We start from the raw sequence: 23,894 nt of genomic DNA, 5'->3' as shown, positions 1-23,894 counted from the left end.
AAGAAAAAGAATCAAGAGAAAGACATGTCGGAAGAAAAGAATTATAACTCTTTTCCCCATTAGCTGGCTGGCTCATCTCTGAGCTTGCAGACATTCCCATAATGCACCATGGCTCTTCTAGCCTTGACCGCCATGATTCGCTGCTGTGTGGGGTCTCCAGCTGCACTTAATCTGCTGTCTCTCTTCTCATCCCCACACCCTCATGACTGCGGGGAGAGCTTAGGTTAAATCAATGTGCTTATGTGCTCTCTACACTGACATACTGGGGGCTTGTGAAACCTTAATCACATCCCCACAAGCATATTTCCTTTGATTTGGGAGAAATTGCTTTTGTCTCATTCCTCAAGTCTGGTCTAGCTTGGAATGGGATCCCATACTGATTGGAAACACGACTTCACAAATACATTGCACATTCCAATCTTACTGTCACTACTACCACAATAAATATCTGCTGAGTGTGAGTCATAGACTGTATAAAAACATAGACGTAGTGTCCGTGACATCACCCATAGGTTTCCGAAGAGCGTTTTTTTTGCCAAAAGTGGGCGGAGGCAGCCGTTACCATCTTGGCAGTGTGTCACCGCGCGTCTCTCCCTGATAATCGAAAATGGGCAAAAAGGCGGGAGCTGGTTGCTGAAACCACGCCCACTTAGCTCGACAGCGGTGTCAGCAGCTGCAATCCACCTGTCACTCAAGTGGCCACGCCCTTAATTAGGCAGAGCTTTAAGGCTTAATATAATTTAAATTGCTGAGTTATATTAAAAAAATCACTCCCCCTCACAGTTGTCGCGAAGGGCAAAATTAGCTAAATAGATCAAAATCATTTTTTTGAACCAGGATCTAAAGTTGGGCAGTTTAACATGGGGAGTCTATGGGATTGACACCCTTTTGCATGGCCAGTTGACGAATTACAGTTTAAGTCACTTCTGTATGGGCTTCACGAGTGAAAGCGGGATGTTGCTTCTTGGTGTGAGAGGGCAAACCAAGTGTCGCATAATGTAACATCAGTATTGTCAGTGTCCAAAATTAACTTCTTGCCCAGAGACGCTAATAGGATGCCATCCGGAGACGGGCATTTGTGTGGTTGGAGAGGGAACTGCGGATTAAAGATGTGCAGGAGTGACCATTGCTGCTCTATAATGGCATTCATGACTTATTACAACCACAGCGAACCCACAGAAAAACATTCAAAACTCAGCATTCTCAGTATTTCAGTGAAATGTATTTAAAAACCATGACACTGATTTTTTTCTCCCATGTTTTCAATCAACTACGAACAATAACAAAATATGTCTAATCTGGAATATGTTTTTTAAAGCTGTGATCACACTCATTTCACTTCAAAGTGTAGCGCTTAATAAGCTATACTAAATAATACCAATAAAACAGAGAACAACTACAAAATAAAATAAAATATCAGCTTTTTGTAGCAGCAACATATGTAAGATCAGTCTTCAACGTTCAAATTGCTGCCTGTTATATAAATGTGAAGATGACCCATTATGATTTAGTTGTTCCAAGTTTTCTTTTCTTGACATTTAAAGGGACAGTTCACCCAAAAATTCTGTCATCATTTACTCACCCTCAAGCTTATTGGTAACCAAATATGCTGGTCCCCATTGGCTTCCATAGTATTTTATTCTGTACTATGGAAATCAATGGGGACCATCAACTATTTGGTTACCACTATTCTTAAAATCATTATCTTTAATGATTCACAGAATGAAGAAACTCACGTTTGGAACGACTTGAGAGTGAGTAAATGATGAATGCCTTTTCATTTTGGGGTGGATTATCACTTTTATCACTATCTCAAGAAATATTTCACGTTTCTTTAATAAACTGTTTTGTTCAAGGTCAGGCTGTTACTCTTACAGTTCCTTATAAAGTTACCCGTCATTGGCAAGTTACTCACTCATCGAAGCCAATTTTTTGCTCATAAATTGCTCTTGACATGTGTTAACTTTAGAACTTAATTACTGTAAATGTGCCAGCCTGAATGCTCAGTGCCAGTAAGAAAGAAACATCTCTAATTTCAAGGCTCTCACTTTTTTTGTTACATAAACTGTGACAATAATCAACAGTCTCTCCTGTATTAAGATGATTTCATGGGTGGCTTATATGACAAACTCTCATTCTGTCAGTCATCAGAAATCCCTCGCTGTCAGCATGCGGCATGTAACTGACCTCTCATTGGCAGACATTAAGACTAGACTACTACACCAGCTCTGCTTATTCAAAGACACTCTACACTGCCACGGCCCAGGCTGCTCATCCACGTCTCCTTTCCCACACGGCCGACACCAGATCCCTGTGTAGTTCTCCACCCGAGCTGCAGACAGCCAGGGGCAATAAACCTCCCAGACACCACTATTCCAGCTATGAGTCGAGCGATCAGATGCGATGTAACTGAGAAGACTGATAAATGAGGAAAGACGGATTGATGCTCGGTCTTTGAATTAAGATGCACACCTAATTCTTTTCTCATGCATTCTTGAGTGCTTTGAGAGCGCTTTGTAATGCGGGGAATAGTTTTGGCTCAGGTAGCAACTACGCCACTTATAAGCAAACCGCAAAGTACAGGATTCTTATCAAAGAAATCAGGTCTTGCTTTAAGCACTAAGTAGAAATGTTTCTGGTTTACCTTATGAAGCATTATGAAGATGGAGGGACTAGACTACAAATAGCAGTTGTTGGCTTTTGAAGCAGGGTCACATCAGACAGCCTGCACTACCGTTGGTCCCGCTCAGGCAGGAGGGAGAGGCTGACAAAAAACCTTTCCTTGAAATTGGATTTCTATCCTCTGAGATTAAGATCAGACTTCCACACTGGCCATATTGGAAAAACATGCTGCCTTGAGCCATTCAGGATTGTGAGTTCAACTGCAGTCATCAGAGCATGTTCACTTTTGACCTGCAGGGCCGGGCCCTCTGATCCCCTCTGATCGTTTCCTGAGTGGGCCGGGCGGGCACGCTGACTGACAGCTCAGAGACTGCGCTTGTCACCTCTCTGCACTCCTGGAGCGACCCCTCACTCAGAATGATTAGCTACCAGCCAACAAAGATATTCTGTCTAACCAAATCATTACAGGCAAACTAATGAAGAAAATGATTCAGGAAAACTTGGTTAAAATAGACTTAAAATTAATCATTATGTATTTTAAAATATTTATACGGTATCAAATTGTATAAAAAAATGAATTAAATATAAAAACATCAACTGTTTTTATAGCAAAATATCAACAAATTTTGTGAAATTATTTTCCACACAGTATGTATCAAATTATACAAAAATGGCAAACATAATAATAGAAAATTAAATGGTACATATTTTTCATTTTAAATAATAATTTAACAGTAAAGAATATAAATGTATATAAAAACGATTTATTTGTAATTCATTTTTTTTTCTATAAAATTATTTTATATTATAAGCTGTTAAAAAAAGAGAAATACTAAAGCAAAAAATAATAATGAAAAATGTTCTATTTAAATTGGATTATATATATATATATATATATATATATATATATTTTATTGTTAATTTATTCAAATAGATTGGTTTTACAATATATTCAAATATTTCTGCTTTCTATTTCTAGTTTAAAACAGTTTCTGAAATGATCAAGGTTACTGAAAGCCGCTGTCTACTTGAGATAACATTTAGCAATCACTCTTAACTGCTTTGCTTCCACTCGAGCTGACTGACGTGTTGTTTATTTTGTTCCCTTTACTCATTATTCCATACAAATGGAGAAATGTCCTCTTCTTTTGAGAGAGCCCATAACAGTGTAGTCATGACACTGATTCACACAGGAGCGAGACGTGTGCGCTCTGAATCCTTGTTTTCCTGTAAAACCCCTCATATTATCTGACAACTCCATCACTTTAGTCGAGATGTTTCCCATCCTATTATTCTTACTCACAAGCCTTCGGGGAAAAAAGTCCATTTTACTATGTTGCAACATCTCAGATAGACACCCACACTGATGCAAAACATCCATATCTCCTGCTGGGATCTAACCCCTAAGTGCTATATTCTGTGCATTCCAATCTGTGTTTTTTTTCTCAGTCTCCATTTACTTATCTACTGTTGCTACCACTTCCCCATTCTTCATTCTTCTATTCCTTCCTTTCACATCTCATGCAAACATGTCCATCGTTTTATGTGCCCATGAGATCTGTCAGATCATCAGGGCAGATAGTGCCAAATCAAATGCTCCACATCTCCTGTGTGCGCCTGCATAAATGAACCCATCATGGCCCTAAGCAGTCCGAGCAGTCGGACCACTCCTGTGCCTTATTTTGTCTTCCCACTCCCGCCCTGTAGGGATCTGACTCCAGTTGTAAAAACATGGGTTTAGATGCTTGTTTTTAAGAGCCTTCTCACGAGCAAACGAAAGCTGAGACTAGGAGTTTGCAACAAAGACTCTTTAGAGGAAGACCAAGATGTTTTTTCCTGAGGTTCACGTTTCCCTTATAGCCTGTTTGCCAAGACTCCTGAAAAACAAAGTCATACTTGGCAATGACTTCCTTTCCGTAATGTCCGTAATCAGATACTTGCCTTAAAATTATACTATTACATGAAAGACTTGAGATGTGTTATCCTCCGTGAGGACGCTAATACAACATCCTTTTTTTCAGGCAATGCAACCTTTTCCATATATAAACCGAAATGCAATCTAACAAATCTATTTAACATGCACAGCATCTGCTATTGGATAGAGAAATCATAAAACATTATTGAGGTACGAATCACTTCAGCACAAAAAAAAAAAGAACGAAAAATCAACATGATACTCACAGATATAGTAATATTCTCTGCCTGGCCGAAATTCAAATCCTAGTGAGAATGGTGTGAAAAGCTGAAACTTCTCAGAGAACTTCAGCGGCCCGTTGGGCGAGCGAGGCCGGTTGCACTCCCAACGCTTGAAACCTTTTGCCGTGTGGTCGCAAGAGCTGTAGCCGTCGTAGTTGACCATGTAGAGGACGTAGCGCTCCATTCTCTCCTCAGGGACTGTGTCAATGTAGTGGGGACAGTATACATCCAAATAATCATTGATGCATACATCAATGTGGTAGTCTCCTCTGTAGAACCTGTGACAAAAAGAAAAGCGAGAGGCCGCAGTGAGTATATACGAGATGAAATATTAACGATTGAGTTACTCTCATTCGTATGTTTTACGAGCCATCGAGCCCCTACTTCACAGAAAGGCCAGTTCTGGAGGAAGCCACTTATTTGAGAGCAATTACCGCAAATGTGAAAGCACGTAAATCATCCGATCTTAGTCTGCTAGGGCTCACTGAGGAGCACGAGGAAAATTCATAATCCTGTCGTTGACGTGGATGCTTTAAATACGCCTGAAAGAATGGGTTTCCATGGGCCAGAGATGACAGCTTGAAATATGGCACTCCGAGGAATGTTTTAGAAGAAAAAAATGTGCATCACTTGTGCCAAAACGGCCAACTATTCCAGATTTACGTCTTGTTTATTTTAAATCGAGATGACCTCTAGAGGATCTAACCAAATGTGAATGTCAATGGAATGTGTGCGACTTCATTTAGACAAGAAAGTGATTTAAAAACCATAGACTCCCATAGGCTCCATAAGTGTTTAGTGAAGATGGATATGCTCAGGTCAGCTATGTTTATAGGCACTGCAAAAAATATAATATCATATTTACAACAAAAATGAGTGAACGTGACTGTGGGCTGGCGACATGGATTAAATGTGAAGGACGCCCAGGATTCGGTGGAAATTTTCAGGGTGTAAGATAGTGGACACCCAGCAGGAACCCTGGGGAGAGTCAGATGAGCTTCCAGGCTCATGTGAGGTTAGCATCGCAATCCTGCTGTGGACAGAAGCACAGCTGGGCAAGCTGACACAAAGATTTCCACTCATTACGGACAATAAAAGACTATTGAGAGCAGATGGAGATCGAGACCTATCTGATTATCATTATGTGGATTTCCAACACACTGCTGGAATACGGAGTTTCCCTGTAGGTTTGGCCGGCTTGGCGGTGGTTTGTGTGTGCGTGTATGAGTGTGTATGCATGTTTGGCAGAGAGTGTGTGTGTGTGTGTGTGTGTGTGTGTGTGTGGATGCGTATAGATGCTGCTTCAAATCTGCAAGCAGTTTAGGGCTATTTTGAACAACTATTGTTTATTACTCTTGGGAGCTATATCATTTGAATGGAAAGCAAATTCTCAGCTGTGAAAAATCCTGACTGATCACGCAGGCCAATGTTTCCAGCTCAAAATCTGGTATTTGAAAGTGTGTAACATGCAAACATCTTTTTACTTTGACATTGGGTACCGGCAAAAACAAAGCTATTTCCTGATTTAAATGACTGTCACCTTTTAAAGAGGAATGATTCAGTCTAGTGTTCAAAAATAAAAAATCGACACAGTTCTACAGTTTTCCAAAACTGGTGTCCAGAGCACATGATCGTGGAAAACATTACAAAACAAGAAAAACACATTTAAATAAGGTGATTTATTTAACACTAATGCATTAGCTTTAATACACTAGCATTCATAATTGTTGGTAATTAAAATTTTATGTATACCAGCAAATATGTAACATTTCAAGTTATTCACAACCATTTGTTAAACCATAAGTTTGGGGTGGTAAGATAAACAAAAATAACGTTTTTTTATTTTACAGTATTTAAAAATTTAATGTATTCCTGTAATGGCAAATTTTCAGAAGTCATTCCTGTAGTCTTAAGTCAGTATCACATGATCCTTCAATAATATGCTCATTTGGAGCTGAAGATTATTTATTTATTATTATTATTTATTATTATTATTATTATTATTATTATTTTAAAATCAGTTAAACAGTTGAGATGCTTAATATTTTTTTTTATTTCTGCAGGATTCTTTGATGATTAGAAAGTTCAAAAGAACATAATTTATTTAATTTTGTAACATTACAAATATCATTTTTGAAGAATTTAATGTATCCTTCCTGTATTCATTTCCCGAACTTTAGTTTAGATTATTTAAAGTATTATGAACAAACATGAATTGACAACAAACAGTATATTGGTAAATGAACATTATCTGTTGTAATATTATTGCTAGTTCAGATACAGAATGCATTAACTATTGTAAACAAATTGGCCATTACTTTAGCGTGTCACCCATTTTCCATTCATCTTCTTAAACTAACCTCTAAATTAGTCACAAAATAGTAAAGTCATGGCTATCAACGCAAAGGTCATGGGTTCATTTTACGTGAACTGCTAAAAAAAAAGTGAATCTTCAATACACTGTAAGTTACTTTGAATAAAAGCATCTGCCAAGCACATGAATACACTGTGAAATGTGAAATCTCACCTATCTATCATGTGAAATATCTTCGCTAGAGGATACCAAATAACTATTTCCCCTGGGTCACAAAGTTTAAAGACCAGACAACAACATATAATCTCTCTGGACAACACCACCTAAAGGCAACAGAGAGCTTTTCTATGTCCGTGTCAGAAAAATCAATGAGTGAGAGGATTGAGTCACATTGTGTTACTTTATAATATTCTTACGTGGCCTCTAAATCAAAAGCCACCTCAGCATTTTATTTTCAATGTGTATCAGATGAGCTCCAGTGGGTTATAAAGAGATTTGACCCCATTAAACCCAATAACAGACAAACAGCTCATCAATGTTGGTCTTTCTTTCATGTGCTTGAAGAGCGATGGGCCAGCTGGTCAATAAACCACACAATGCTGTGCCAATTCATCATTAGGATTAAAAAAGTAGCTCATTAGCTGTTTCTATCAAGGCTACTAACACAAACATGGCACAAGGCTGCATCAGAACAAGTCCTACAACAAAAACCTCCCATAACGATAATCCTGCTATTCAGTTGATTCCATCGCTCTTTCTCTACATGTTCAAACAGAGGGTTATGGGTGATGACCGGGGCAGACCTGAGTCTAAAGAAAGGCAGGACACCAGGAGGCAGTGGGCTCATGGAGTACATGATTAAAGTTGGTTCATCCCAAGGTCAGATTCTTCAGACTTAACAATGGAATGAAAAATGAAGGAGGCTCTTCACTCAAGAATTTCCAATAGAAGCCAATTAAATCAAAAGAACTCTGAGAAAGCTGGCATTTATTTTCCCTAGAACTGAAGAAATGGGCAAAAAAATATCAAGCTGACATAGACATGCCTCTGGACAAAACAGCATTATTGTTTTTAAAGGGAAAACTCACCAAATTCAAATGCTCCAACATTCTAAACCCATGTGATTTTCTTTCTTCAATGGAACATCCAATAGACCCCACCCAGTAGACCACATCGGCTTTCATTGTATGGACAAAAACATTTTTCAAAATATCTTGTGTTTAGAAGAAAGAATGTCATACAGGTTTGGAACAACATTAGGGTGATTAATTTTGGGGTGAACTATCCCTTTAGACACACCACCTTACAATTCCTGCAGAGGGCGTGCTTGAGGCAATGATTGACGTGAATCCCGGGGTGTGGGTCAGCTAAGCCTTGAGCCCTCCAGGCCTTTCACAGTGGCACAGATGGAGGATCTCCTCCTCGGGTTACAGCTCTTGGGCCAGCCGTGGAGCAGTTGTCCTATCATTCAGTGGGGAGGCAACAGTACATCTCCCAATGCCTCAGATATCACTCATTCACCCCTTCCAAAAGAATGTCTGCCCAGAAGCATTAACATCACAGACAAACAATGGCCTGCCAGGACTTCAAGCTGTGCTGGCTTGGCAAACGCCTCAAAAGATGGATGAAGGTGAAAGAGGGGAGAAAAAATGCATATAAGAGAGAGTTTCCCATGGAAAATACTCCTTGTGAAATTTTCTTGTAGAGAATATATGGTTCTCTACATTAAAAACATACTGATGTTTGTGGGAGGCATGTCCATATTTCAGAAACATTGGCAAAGAACATTCAGCAGAAGATTAGAAAATAAGGCTGAGGTTTTAGGTAGATATTTGTGGATGGATATGTGGTTTAAGAAAGTAACCGATCATGAGTGAGTGAGAACGGGACTACCTGTCTTGAATAAGATTGTTACCTGTCTAACAATTATGATATGTGGAAAATATTCACGATTCCACAGCTTAATCGTTCCGCTCTTGTGATGTTGTGATTAGTGGAGTGCTGTATCGTATATGTCACTCATCAAAGAATAGGGACCAGGGAAGTTGTGGCCTAGTGGTTAGAGAGTTTGACTCCTAACCCTAGGGTTGTGGGTTTGAATCTCAGGCTGGCAATACCATGACTTAGGTACCATTACCAGTGTGTGTGTACACTTTGGATGGGTTAAGTGCAGAGCATGAATTCTGAGTATGGGTCACCATACTTGGCTGAATGTCACTTTCATTTCACTTCAAACAAATGTATCGAAATGAATGACCTTCATATCTGGCATTCACAATCACTTGATTCTGGTTTTGATTCATTAAGATTGAGTTCTGATTTCTTTTGGGTATATTTCAGTAATGTCAGTTTGGTTACACATGAAAAAAAAAAGCTCAGTGTTGTCAGTGTCATTTTTGGGGGAATCGGATTACACTGGTTGAAAAACGTAAACATAAATGTTAAAAATTAATTCTGTGGTCATTTAGTCACCCTCATGTCATTCTAAACCTCCTTCAGAACAAAAGCTTTATCGTTTCTATCTGTTCCACAGAAAAAAAGCATACAGGTTTGGAATGACATGAGGGTGAGCAAATGAATACAGATTTTTTTATTCAAAGGTGAACTGTCCCTTTAAGAATCAGTATAGAGAATGAGAAAATCAACATTTTTAGCCAACCCTAGAACAGTCTGTTTTAATGCTTTGGCGAAAGGTCACATATGGGACACCCTGCGGCCTTGTGAACTTCATGGATGAGTGCAAGCAGCAGACATACTACTTATAAATAACATGCTTGTTTAGATTGAAAATTTCATTATCTTGAGTGGATCCTCTTTACTGCTGCAATTGAGTAGATGCTTTACAGTTCTCAAATAACTAGACTGACATGAGTGCTTGGCACCAAATATACTCTAGTGGCCTTAATGCAACATTGAGACCACGTGAGGTCAGAACTAGGGTCATGGATCGGCCATTATTAATGAAGGAATCCATATTCAAAAAAGAACGAATAGAATGACAGTTTGACCCTGAGGTCATTCATTTAGTGAGTGTGTAACATAAAATGTATTCACCAAACAAACAAATGCAAAGAACAAATTATTTGTTGAGAAAAACAAACAAGCAACAGCTCAGCAGCACAAGTAAGAGAGAGGAAAGGATAAGAGTCAGGACTTCTAAGTAAACATGAACCTGCCTTCCACAGCAGGCTTGAGATCTGACCTCTCCCAGAGGGGCCATTGCGCGCCTTGAACTGCACGGGTCGTTTTACAGTGCCTTGGGCAAAGATGCTCTGCACCCAATCGAGACAGCGTTGAATCAATTAAAAGTAGAGGAGAAACAGTTAGCAAGCCACAATACCTGGCTTCAATCAGCAACTCTTGCTAATTGTCAACAATGCTCTCCCTCTGATTTACGGGTGACTTAAAATAGTCTAGAGCACAACACATTTTGTTTATATCCTATTAAAGTTCTGTGTGGGAGTATTACCACGGTGTTTTTCCAGAACGTTACACTTTAATGTTTCATCAGTGTGGCATAGCGCTGTGAGACCATACAAGAAGAGAGAAAAGAGTGGGCGAAGAAGGTCTGGCTTCCCTGCAAAGACAACTAGTTGCTCATAAGGAAGCACTACTCAGGCTAAATTTCTGATTTACATGACCCATATTTAAAGTAATAAAGAAATAAACAATAACATACTCAAATAAATTTGTATTTTCTTCTTGTGATAGCAAAACTGTAGTTTCAGCAGCCATTATATCAGTGTCACATAAAAATCATTCTAATATTCGGATTTGCTATTGAGGAGAGATTTCCTATAATTATTTTTGTAAACTGCTGTGCTATGTAACATTTTTGTTGCTAATATTTTCATGATGCATCATGATATTTTTGTAACATTATAAATGCCTTTACAGCTACTTTATGTATCCTTCTTGAATAAAAGTACCAATTTGTTATAAATAAATCCAAACTTTTGAACAGAGGTCTATATAAACACATGCACATAAAGCCTAATGTAAATATATATTAATTGTTTATGCTAAAATATTACACATAAAATATTTTAATTATTAAATACAATTATTAAATAATTACATTTTAAATAAGAAAAACATTCTCATTTAAAACGTAACCATTTTTGGTCACACTTTATTTTAAGGTCTAATTCTCACTAGAGACTATTAACTATGACTTGCTTCAATAAACTCCTAATTTGCAGCTTTTTAATATTTAGTTAGTTAGGTAGCTGTTATGGGGAAGGATTAAGAGATCTAAAATATTTTCAGGCAGAATAAGGCATTAATATGTGCTTTTTACTAATAAACAGCCAAAATGCTATTAATATGCATGCTGATAAGCTGCTAGTAATAGTGAGAAATGGTCCTTAAATTAAAGTGTTACCTAATTTACCCAGTTGTTATTCTATAAAATGTATATTGTTATTTCAAACTGGTTGACTAAAAAGCTGGGTAAGCAGCCTGGTGGAGACAGAGGCACATCAGCATCCCATGATGAGGACCACCAGCATCTAAAACACTACACACACACACACTCACTAAACTGTGCTGTTTTTATATTATTGGAGTGAGAGAGAGTGAGGGTGGCCTAGAGGCTGGCATGGAAGCATTTTTTACCTTTAACAAATGCGCCAGCACCAGAAAAAACAGCACATGTAACGTAATGTAACATCTAAACATAGAGCCCCCTCAGAGTGCCAAGCATGCCATGCTCAGCCCCCCCACACCTGGTGCTCTCAATCTCCCCAATCCAACCCAGTTCATCAGAACCCTCAGCGGCCCTGTCAGAGCCTCCTTTATTAGCCAACGCACCCTGCAGGGCCGAGAACCACCAAACAGCAACACACACAGACAGAGAAAACTTTGAGTATAACTGAAAAGCATGCGGCCATAATTTAGGAGAATGTTTTAAATTCTTTACACTTGACTTCAAGAGAAAATGTATATTTGAAATCCCTTTAAAATCAACCTTCTGTGCTTCTAAGATTTATTTGAATAGTTCAGGACATCCCTAATCAAAAAGTTCCATGATATAACTATCTGATATCATCAGTGTGCCATATAACCACCCAAGAAATGGCAGTCTGCAACGAAAAAAAATGTATTCCCTGGGGGAAAAATTGTATGCATGTACCATATGTCGCACCAATGGTATTGACTAGATATGGTCTCATTGCTCTGGACAAGAAACACCTTCAGACCTCATTTGAATTCGTCTCATACCGACCGGGAAGGATTAGCTCACTGATGCACCACATATTGTGTTGTACGGACAGCATCACCAAATAGGATTCTGGGAAGGAACCCTTCTGGAAAGTTAATTTTCCCTCTACTGAGGCAGTCTGGGCAGCCCCAGCCCGTATAATCAGCAGGATTTAGAATCTGCATCTGATGACAGGTGATTAAAGTAAAACAAGAACACCTTTCCATAAATCAGAGTTCCTGCCTCGGTCTCAACTGAAGATGAAGGGATGGAACCATGACACAGATGTTTCTTATCTCCATGATCGAGCTAATAAACAGTGAGTTGTGTATATATTGCTCTGCGGCAAGATGTTCCGTGTCTGACTGGACTTAATGTTTTTAGTGCAGGGAGGGCTTTCTTTTCATTCCGGGTGCTTCCTCTTATATCTGCATTCAAGGGCTCCAAGTTCAACAAGTCCTTGTGAGGAAAATATTTATTATGGGCTGTGGTTGTGTGATTGACATCATAGCATAAAATCCTGGATTATGAAGCGGAATATGATGGAATATGGAACACTGCGGTATTCTTTGAAGTTATGAATTAGAGGCTGCCATGCAATGGTAACCAATTCAAGGCCGAGATGTTTTCGTTGAACAAAGACGAGTGATATTTGGCAAAGGTGATTGTCATGCTAAATTCCCTGAATGTATGTCGAGTTTGATTGGCTTTCTGGATGTTCATTTTGAGGTCAAGTTGATCATAACTCAATGTCAAATGGTTTGTTTATCATGTCAAATTAAATGGAAATGGAGCTATGAAGGATGGAAGCACAGCCTGTTTGATGGTTTGTATAATATAATATAATATAATATTTAAATATATAAAATTATTATATATAATAATTTTAGTCTTTTGGGGATAAATGACATATGTTTGTAAAAGTATGTAAATTATATAACCAATTATAGCTCACACACAGCTTCGTTTGCATTCCCATCAAATTAAATATGGCGTCAACCCTGATTAATGTCCTCTGTCAATATCATAATCCATGTTTGTGTCTTCAGTGGCCTGTTTTGGGCTGCTAAAGTGATTAGCATCCCAGTACAGTGCCGGATTTGATCTGTGGTCTCGTGTGTCTCCATGGTATGTGGTAGTTACCTTGCTATTGTTAGACAGCTAAGGCCTCCACTGTTGTCGGTTTAACAGATTGATGGAGTGGCCTTGGCCCTCAGACAGCATAAGAGGGCCACAGAGGGAGGCAGAAGAGGAGGTGGCAAGGCTAACACTTAGTGCAATGTATTTATACACAACCTCTGTGAATGAGAGGCATGTTCATCCCCACATGGAAACGGACAGATGACTGTATTACAGCTCTTGCCTGCAAGCAACCCTTATGAAACAAAAATATATTGTAGTATATTGGAAAATATCATGTAATATATTAGGCATATATTCTTATATATATTTATTTTTTCCAATATATTGCAATATATTGAAAGCGGCAATCATTTGTATATTTTGCAATATATTATATAATATATGTATCATCAATATATTACTAAATGTATTCAAATATATAAAATATTAGAAAATAAAAAGGGAAAATAATATATTACAATATATCACAATATATTTTAAGAAATATATTGGTAAATATATTTTTCTTTCGTAAGGGAAGGCCTCCTTGACCCCACATAATAAAGACTTATTCTCCTACAATGAATAAAACAGGTTTTACATTTAGTCATTTAGCAGACACTTTTATCCAATGTGACTTACAAATGAGGACAATGCTTTTAAAATTGCTCTATTATTAACAATGGATGATTTTCAATGAGCACAATCATGAGTGGTGGGGGAGCTGTTTATTATGCATTTCTAAGGAAAGCATGGGCATCAGCTTTTGTGTTGGTTCAATGTCAGGACTATTTGGTGATGTATAAAGAGATAGCAACTTGGCCTCGCTCTGCAAACCTTAGCATCTTAGAAAGCTGTTGGAAGCATGAAAACGGTGTGAACAGGCGTCAGTCAACAGACATTACTGAGTTTTTAGTGCGCACTTAATACGCACACAGGAGTTCTCAAAAGGCTGTTCGCCGAGTGTCTATCAACACAGGAACTCAACACGCAGATCCTTGTTTAGTTGTAGAATGACTCAGAGAGCAATTTAGCTGTCGTGATATTTAGGTTTTTAGGCTTTATCCTAGCACACTAAAGCCTTTTGAACAACATTTGATAAATATGCATGGTCTTTAGGGTGTTGTAATGGAAACATTCTAGTTTGTTCCCCAGGCTTCAGGTTTCTACTTAATCAAGCGTGAATTTTTCTTTTAGCAGGTATAGAGAGCAGTCTGCTGGGCAATTTCTGCTGACCTTGAGTTAACTAGACAAAGGCTTTGCCAGTTTATTTACCCTTCAGATGAATTACTTGCAGCCCCAGAAGGAGAAGCGATCACTCACAGTCAACATACTGAAGGAGGGTGAAGTTTACAGATGGGTGGTAAGTGGGATTTACCTGTAGGTGTGTGTGCGTGTGTGTGTGTGTGTGTGTGTGTGTGTGTGTGTGTGTGTGTGTGTGTGTTTGACTTGGGGCCTGGTACGCACAAAGGCAGGCATGGGATGCATTCTGAGCAAGTGTGAATGGTACATGGGCTTATTTGAGAAACAGGTCTTGGCAAGCCGCCCTGTGCAGTATTGATGGACTCAGTGAAAGATCTTAAGCAGTGCTGTCTCAGGCAGTCCAATAAATGTGGCTTTTTTTTTCTTGCAGCAGGTAAAACGGAGCTAATCCTCTTTTCTCCCCAAACTAATTGAAAGCAGGTCAGCATTAACAAGAGATTTGACACTATATGGAGGACAGATGTCAGGATTTATAAAAAGAAGTTAAAAAGGGACATTAAGCATGGGAAAATGAGGGCAATTTAACAGATCTGGTGACATTTGTGTCCCTCATGTGTACATATGATTTTATATACTATATATATATATATATATATATATATATATATATATATATATATATATATATATATATATAGTTTAAATAGATAGAACATTCAAACATTCGTTGAGCTATCTCACCCACACAGGGAAAGCGCACAAAGACACATGCATTCGCACACTGGTGCTGTTCCTCCTGCATTGAGCGCAGAATCCCAGCATTCCTCTGTTCCTGCTGGCTCTTGTCCCTCTACACTTGTCACACTGAAGTTCACCCACTCTAATGTTTTAAAGTCTTCTGAAGAGACTCTTGCAGGCCTGTTAGCATGGGGGAAGTGTCAGGTGACAAAGCCGGGCTTAAGGACTCACAGGGGCCCTCCTGGCCCTCTCCACTTCACTCTGTCCTCCACACAATGGCTAATTGGAGAGATCTATGGGGTTCAAAGATCCAGGGTTTAATCAGTATTTAGCACCATCTGGCTGCACAAATTCCTCCTCCTTCTCCACATCCCTGAATTTAAGACTTCCTGCTCAGGTTTTGGACCTTCAGGCCTTTCCAAATAAAGCTTGGCAACAAGACGGAGATGCAGCTGTAAAACCTGAATGTTTTATTTATTCCTGAAGTGCATTCGGGGGAAAACTTAGTCTTAAGTCTCAAGTTTTAAATGCAAAACATATGTAAGGCACGTTAAAGGACATACAAAGTTCTACTCTTATATATATTGTCAAGCTACAGTAAATTCCCAAGCCAAAGGAACTAGTTACATATGCCAGTGACCAGACCCCATACAGAGTTCTTACTGCCAGGTCTCTCACTCACTTTCTCTTCATGTCTTTCTGAAGATGCTGTCAGTGCCTAATGAGCATCGTTGTGCTGTGTGGAGGCTTACATGTGGGTTGCCAGGTCTTTCTTATTTCAGCCACTCCTGCTGAGCCATTTAACACCATTTCGACCAAACATGTCAACCAGCAGACAAACACACCCTCTCAATGAGGACAAATGCCACGTTTAGCTATTTTCCTCAAATCCAAATGTAAACAGATGAAATGAAAAGAGGTCTAGTGAATTCCAGTTCTGTGAAGGGCTTGAAAATGCCAACATGTGTTCAAAATGACAGCAGACTGAAAGAAACACCATAGCATGCATAGAAAGAGCTTATTCTCTTTTCAGTACACTCTTTTTTTTTCTGAGTCTATACTTGTCACTCAACAGTTAAGGATAAATGGCTCTTTCTCTATGGAGATTTAAAGACTTAAAGGATTGTTTACACTGTAAAGTCTACCAAAAACAACGCACCACAAGTAATGCTAGGTAAAAATGGGCGAGAACACTACATGTGACGCCCCAAACTGTATTCAAATAGCAGAGAATGCCACAGACTCCTAGCTTTAAAGAGAATCCCTGTGCATGTTGTTAGGCATTGTTTAGAGTAAACATAATCATCTCCATTTCACAGCACTATCATCTTGCTCATCTAAGAGGATTTGAAATATGAGACCGGGAAGTCGGCTCAGGCACCTCTAGGCTGCCAATGTTTTTCACTGCCTCACAAATGAGTGTCAGGCAGCTTTCCCAACACAAACACATTCCCCAGCACGTCCCTGCCTCCATTCACGCCTAATAAGCCATGTTCCACACATACGCTCGTAAGTTAACAGGAATCTATGCCATGGAAAAGTCTTAACCGAGCCTGGCAAGAGGGATGTGCTCAACTAGTGAGAGTTTATAGATAGAAAGCGGGTGTTTTATCAATGGTCTATGCTGCGGTCTCATGGGACCAGACTCCAGATGGAGAAGAGGAAGCCTCTTTTTGCTCACGGGTGTGGCAGAACAATACAGCACTGTTCCAGGTGTGAATGTTTCCTAAACCAACTGATCTGATGCCACGTCGCTGCAGGCAAAAAACAGAAAACGAAGAAAACGAAGTGTGCCAATGATGCCGGTGCTGAAAGTTTGAGGATGATATGTCGGGTGTGATTCACCATGCACGTTTGTGACATGTACTGCTCAGAATTTCCAGTAATTTAAACTCTAGGAGTGAGCTCGAATGGACGTTTGAAGATGAATGATGGTATGCGAGAGTGCGAGAGGTCAAAAGAATGAATAAGCACAATAGCATTCATTTATCTGCATGAATCATGCAGAGGCAGTTTCACTGTGGCACACTGTGAAAATCAGATGCTGCAGAGACGTGAAAGCTCAGGAACAGTTTGCAGAAATGAAAATTACTTAGCCGTTGCTTTCCAAAACTGTGTGGTTTTTTACTGGAATACCACAGGAGATATTTATCATAATGTCCTGTGACTGACTATGACATACCATCATTGACGGTTTGAACTAAACTCACGTGCAAACATGTTTTAATAGCTATGGTGGAGGGGAAATCACCACAATTTAAATGTAGGTCTTTTATATATCGTATGGCATAGGACTGTCACAATATCAAATTTTCACTACAGGATAATCATGGCCAAAACAATTCACAATAATGATAATAATCATATCAGTTAATCGCAAGTTTGTTTTATGGTTTAACATTTTTGGCCAATGAATCAAACTCAATATGAGTGTAATTTGTAACCATTACAAATTTTAATAAAAAAAGTGTATTGTTGATTGGCACTTCTCGCAGACTGAAATGTGTAATGTCTTTGCTAAGAAATCCCCCCCCCCCCTAAAACCCCCACAATATCAAGATAACTTTTTTATTTCATGAAAAAAACAACAACAACATGAAATCCCTAATATATTTTTTTTCTGAGCAAATGGTTCCTTTCAATATTGTATAATTTAGAAAAGAAAAAAAAAAGCTGCTAGGGACCCAAACACCCACTCCTCCTTGAGAGGACTTCAAGTCGTCCATGACAGGTGGACACAAACAGATATTGTCAATGACACATGAAAAGGAGATACGCATATCTGCGTTTTAGCTAGCACACCCTCGTTAACAGACCTGCACATGCCTCTGCATTTGACTCTGCAACATTTAGGACTGACCCCTGCGTTTATCTTTGGAATGTGGGAATTTAATCCGCGGCCCATGAAAGGACCCTCCGCGTTGACAGTTTGTCTCTTCAGATGGACACCTCGGGCTGGTGGGAATGCTGGAGGCACCAATGAGCCCTGATAATGGCTCGGCTCAAAGTCTCATCTCTCCACACCTCCAACCCTGACCTAAGCGGCCAAGAACTCTTCATGGCCTCTTCACGGGCCCAAGGGAGGGCAGCTGGCCCAACAGTTGCTCTAATGCTGGTCCTTAGAGATCAATCTTTAAATTCTGCAGCTCAATTTAAGTAAAAGTTCCCTGATATTTAAATCTGAGAAAAAAGACCTAGCACAGAGGGTAAAACAGCAGAGCAGATGAATCCACAAACCACAAAATAGCAAATGAGGTCTGATTTCTACAAGAAACAAAGCAAAATTTAAACAACAATGTGTTTCAAATGGAGAGGACTCCATTTTTTATAAGGATGAGCTTTAAAAATATATTGAAGAATCAATTTTGCATCAAACAAACAACGTACAAAAAGAAAACAACTTCAGACAGCACTGTAAAATGGGTGCCTTTTATAAAAGACACGTAAGACCTTGGTTTTCTGACGGACGAAGCATCAGTCCCAAAGGATGGTACATGCGCTTCTTTCTTCAACCTCTATAACCCTGATCAAAACAGTTGACTAGTGACATAAAGCACAGCCCCTCTTTCAGGACTATCTATTATCTCCTAAGAAGTGAGGACTGATAGACAGAGAGTGTATGTCATGTACCCATGATTTTTATTCACACACTCTCTCGTTCTGTCCAAAGGGGAGTTCAGTGGACCTATTTGATGAATGAGTCCTAAAAGACTTGTTTTTTTTCTTCTCCCACACACTCCTACATTTACCCTCCCACTGTTTCTCTCTCTCTCTTTCTTTCTCACCAGTACCTCGCTAATGACCGCACCGGTTGCCGGCACACGGTGACTACCCATCAATAACTCCCACATCACGCAGGTTCGGAGAGGGGAGCCAGATGAGCCTCCGGCCAGTACACATCTGCTTTCCGTGTCTCTGTGGCTGGTTGGTGTTCCAGACGCATTGTATTCTTTCAGAGAGCATGGCATGGCTAATGCAGGTTGTTGGGCTTGGGATTGTTAGCGGGCGGCCTTGGGCTGATTATTTATTACAGGGCTTCCACATGTTTTTACTGAATGGAGCTAACAGGCCGCAGATGTTGTCTAACGGCAAACGTGTTTTGCTGTTTTGTTTAACAGGGGAAACTTCTACCTGAGAAGACTAGATGAACTAATCCATTATGGGTGACAGGGCGGAAACGATGGCGCACTGCTAAAAATCATTCTACTAAATTTTTTATTTATGCTTAAAAAAAATGGATTGGGTTGAAAAATAAGTCAAGATTATTTTTTGTTCTTGAGCTTCTAAACTAATCTCGTTTTAAAAATGTTTAAATATTTTTATTGGACAACAAGGCAAAATTACTGCTTAAGAAAATGATTTTTGCTAACAAGTTACAATAAGATTGTTAGTTTATACATTATTAAATTATTAGCAGTACTTTTAACAGTACTTATTTGGTTAATTTTACTTATATATAGCAATTCTATAACAACAGAGTATAATAGGCACGGAGGAATGTGCTATTTCTTACCTGAGCAGGAAATTCCACAAGACACAAGAAATGGATAAACATAGAGAGACAAAGAGAAAAAAAAATAGTTTTTTTTTGTTTTTTTGTTTATCAGGTTATGCTTTTGCATTTGATTTCCATTTTAATTTCAGGTTATGCTTTTGCATTTGATTTCCATTTTAATTTCAAGCACAGGGGAAATGCAGTTGTTGAATAGTTCTGCTGTTTCACTGAAATTATACAGCAAACTTATTTATAAATTCTACTGATATGATTTGCTTTAAAAAACAAAAATGAATAAATAAAGGAGAATAACAGCAAATAACCAATAAAATACTGACTCACAAATTAACGACAATGCTGTATATGCTCTCGTTACTTCAACGGCCCATTACAGTTGGAGAACCATTGAGAATGGCGTTAAATTATAGGGAGCCGGGAATTCACACAGGAACGAACTTCTCGCTCTACCTCAGCGCGTGGGTGAAAATCCCTTTCCTGTCTCGCACAAAGGATCACCCTGTGACCTTATGGCACTTCATCCAGAGTGGATAGTTATGACTCTGTGTCCATTACCTAAATGGACAGCACTTGAGCAGTATTGATCAGGGGCCTCTTTTCACTCATCACACACCATCCTGACATTGTACAGCTCTATGTTATAATCCGCCGGGTCAAGGCTAATAAATCTGAATCATAAATATTCTGTCTATGACATAAATAACAAGCCAGTCCACGGAAAATGGATGATGGACTTTTAGAGTTTCCCCTGAATTGTCTCTGCACACTTGATTAAATGCCAAATGCTAACAGGATGGTCTCAGCTGAGGGATGTCACGATCTTCTGATGACCGGAGTACATGAGTGGAGCGGAGTGCATTCTGTAATCACTCCAACTCCAACAACATTCAACACCATTCTTCTCTCCACTTCCACTCTTATCATACACATATTCTGCTGATGACCAAATAGGCGGTTTTCAGTGATTCATATTGTCCCACCAAGTGCAGTTTTCCATGATGAGCCATTCAAATATGCAGACTAAGGTAGTGAAGGAGAGATGTTACGAGTTTCAGTGCTGTTGGACTGATAGCTCAAAAGCAATTTTCTATGGCAAGAGAAATCTACAGCACTAAGAAATCACAGACTAAAGAATCTGCACCCACACCGATGTGCCTGAGTGAGGAAATCGAAACCTGTTTTTATTTCTCTCCTAACTGTGTAAAACACCTTCTGTCCTTATTTGCCCTCATTCTGTCACTAAAAAAATTCCTTGTATGTGTAAACATACCTGGCAATAAAGCTCATTCTGATTCTGATTCTGCCCACATTTCTAAAATGAAAAGTCTCAACACTGGCGAAATTCACTGGCGATGTTCAAGACTTTTAAGGGCACATCGCTGTTATATACGGCTTTATTTGTGAGTATTACACAGATCTAAGATAACAAGGATGATCCAGGTGCTTTGCGATGAAAGGAGGGGGAAGCATAAGAGTCGTATTCTCCACCGTTATGAGCAGATAACCGTACACACAGGGCTTTCATCAAAAGCACACGGGGCATCACTGAGGATATGGGACTTTTTTCTCATCCAGACAACAATAGTTAAGCTACACAATGCATTTAAATAGCCTTTATGGGATTATTATGGACGTCTGAGCTGCAAAATGAGAATGGGAGCACAGACACACACTCAAAACACAAAGCCATGGTGGTGATCCTATCGCGGCACGGCTTCCCGCAGGCCTTTGCTGGAACTTAAATGACATCACATGACTCAGAGAGCCAGTGAGCATCCTGGTTCATCCAGTTTCTGTGTATCAGGCTGAGAAGGGTTGAGCAAACAGAGCCAGGCTCCACCCCTCACCTAAGGCATTGCTGCCAAAGGCCTCAACCATCCGAGCCTGATGTCATCAAGCTGTAAATTAGAACTCAGAGGGCTTTCAGAAGCTGATATGGCACATAAATAAGACTAAGAGACATAAATAGACAGGAATGTTGATAATGCCCAAGATACCCAAAGTTCTCACACTGCGCACAACAGAGCAAAATAAAACGAACAAGTCCTGGAATTTCTTAAAGGAATTAGCGATATGTTGTACATACTAATCATCTGCCCACAAGGTTGGCATGAGAACAACTGTCCGTTCAAATTGATAAAGAGAAGAATAAGTAGTCTGAACCACAACCATGTACCTGAACCTTTCTCTCTCTTTTTTTTTTTTTTTTGGATCAAGTGCAAAGGCTGAATTGCAAGCAGAAAGACGGTGTGTCTGACATTCACACCTCCAGCGCTGGAGGACAGGACTCTCAATTGTCATGTTATGATGAGTGACATTTGAGACCTGGTAGATTTCACTGGAGGAAAGGTCAAAGTGTCAGACAGCCCGGTTTCCTGTGACATCATTTCTCAAGCAATAATGAGAGCCGGACGGCTCGGTATGACACTGCATCAGGTTCAATTCGAAACTACTGAACTACTGATCCATATAGAATACCTCTGTCGCACAAAAACAGTGCTTGATTTGACAGCAGGGCAGATGATTGTGATAACCCATGTTTTCCTTCAACACAAACCCATCCAGGTGTTTCAGATTATACTGTATGGCTGCCATCCGCAGGATTTCAGTACTCACAGGTGTGCAAGATGGTTTAAAAACAGCTGAACTCACTTTTTAAAGGATATAAGCAGAATTTAAAGGGATAGTTCAAAATCCTGACATCATATACTCGCCCTCAGGTTGTTCCAAACCTGTATGTCTTCCTTCCATGAATCACAAAAGAAGGTATTTTGAAACTTGTCTCAATGTTTTAGTTTGTGTGTGTGTGTGTGTGTGTGTGTGTGCTTACAACAAAAATGTTGTTTTGGACCCCATTTACTTTCATTCTTCATTGGCATCTATGGTTGCACGAAGAACCTTTAATATCCATTTATTCCACCATTCCACAAAAGTTATTTATAGTGGAAAACGTTTCTTTAGATTAATAAAATGTTCTCCAAATAAGAAATAATTACTCCAGACTGTTTCTTTGGTTGCGAAAACCCCCTTTTGGAAGCTTGATTTTTAAGATTGTATAAACAAAATCAGTAGAAAACATTCTTCAAAATCTACTTTTGTGTTCCACAGAAAAAAGTCATACATAAATTACAGATTTGCAACATAATTTTTGGATGAACTATCCATTTAATTCTTTAAAGGAGTCATATGGCGTTGCTAAAATAACATTATTTTGTTTATTTTGTGTAATGAAATGTGTTGATGCAGTTTAAAGTAAAAAAAAAAACATTATTTTCCACATAATGTACAATTTTTTTGCTCCTCTATGCCCAGCCTTTCTGAAACGCATTGATTTTTACAAAGCTAATTTTTCTGAAAAGCAAGGTGTATGCTGATTGGCCAGTTATCCAGCGCGTTATGATTGGCTGAATGCCTCAAGGGTATATGGGAAATGTTACGCCCCTTACCATACTGTGATGACGTGAGTCCTGCATAAACATAAGTCTGCATTTGTGATCGGAGAAATGACAAACAACAAGCGCTACTCAGCACTGCTCAAAACTCGCGTTTGAATCATCAGTGGCAAATCCTTTAAATATAAAAACATACTTACAGACTGTGAGTCAGAAGTATATATTTATATATATATATATATTATATATTTAAGAAATTTTTAATCATTTGACAATAGATTAAAAAATAAATGTGTAAAATAAACATACACTTTAGATGACAGTATTTTTTTCACAAATAATTATTTCATAAAAATATAATTAAAAAACAAGTAAACACTATAATCAAAGAACAGGGCACTCAGTATTCTGGGAAGTTTGTCTGCATTTGGAATGATATTTTTCAAACAAATCAAAGTAACACTAATTTAACATACAGCACACAGTGAAAATGATATGAATATGACAGTGGGGAAGACAGTGAGTTTACAGTTTAAAGCATTCAACCATCACACAGAGAGCACGCGATCATGTAGAATAAAAATGCACACT

General features: G+C 38.9%; 1 protein-coding gene across 1 annotated transcript in view; it reads right to left on the bottom strand.

Moving 5' to 3' along the window:
* LOC113064223 (ephrin-A5b-like) overlaps positions 1-23,894 on the bottom strand; it is a 47,034-nt gene that overhangs the window by 5,717 nt on the left and 17,423 nt on the right. The window contains exon 2 of the mRNA XM_026234873.1: positions 4,804-5,096. Coding sequence (XP_026090658.1) covers positions 4,804-5,096 — 293 coding nt within the window. The remainder of the gene's footprint in view (positions 1-4,803; positions 5,097-23,894) is intronic.

This window comes from Carassius auratus, chromosome 46, assembly GCF_003368295.1.
Source record: "Carassius auratus strain Wakin chromosome 46, ASM336829v1, whole genome shotgun sequence".
NCBI lineage: Eukaryota > Metazoa > Chordata > Actinopteri > Cypriniformes > Cyprinidae > Carassius > Carassius auratus.
The sequence above is the reverse complement of the archived record's forward strand: the minus strand, read 5'-3'. Positions and strand labels throughout refer to the sequence as shown.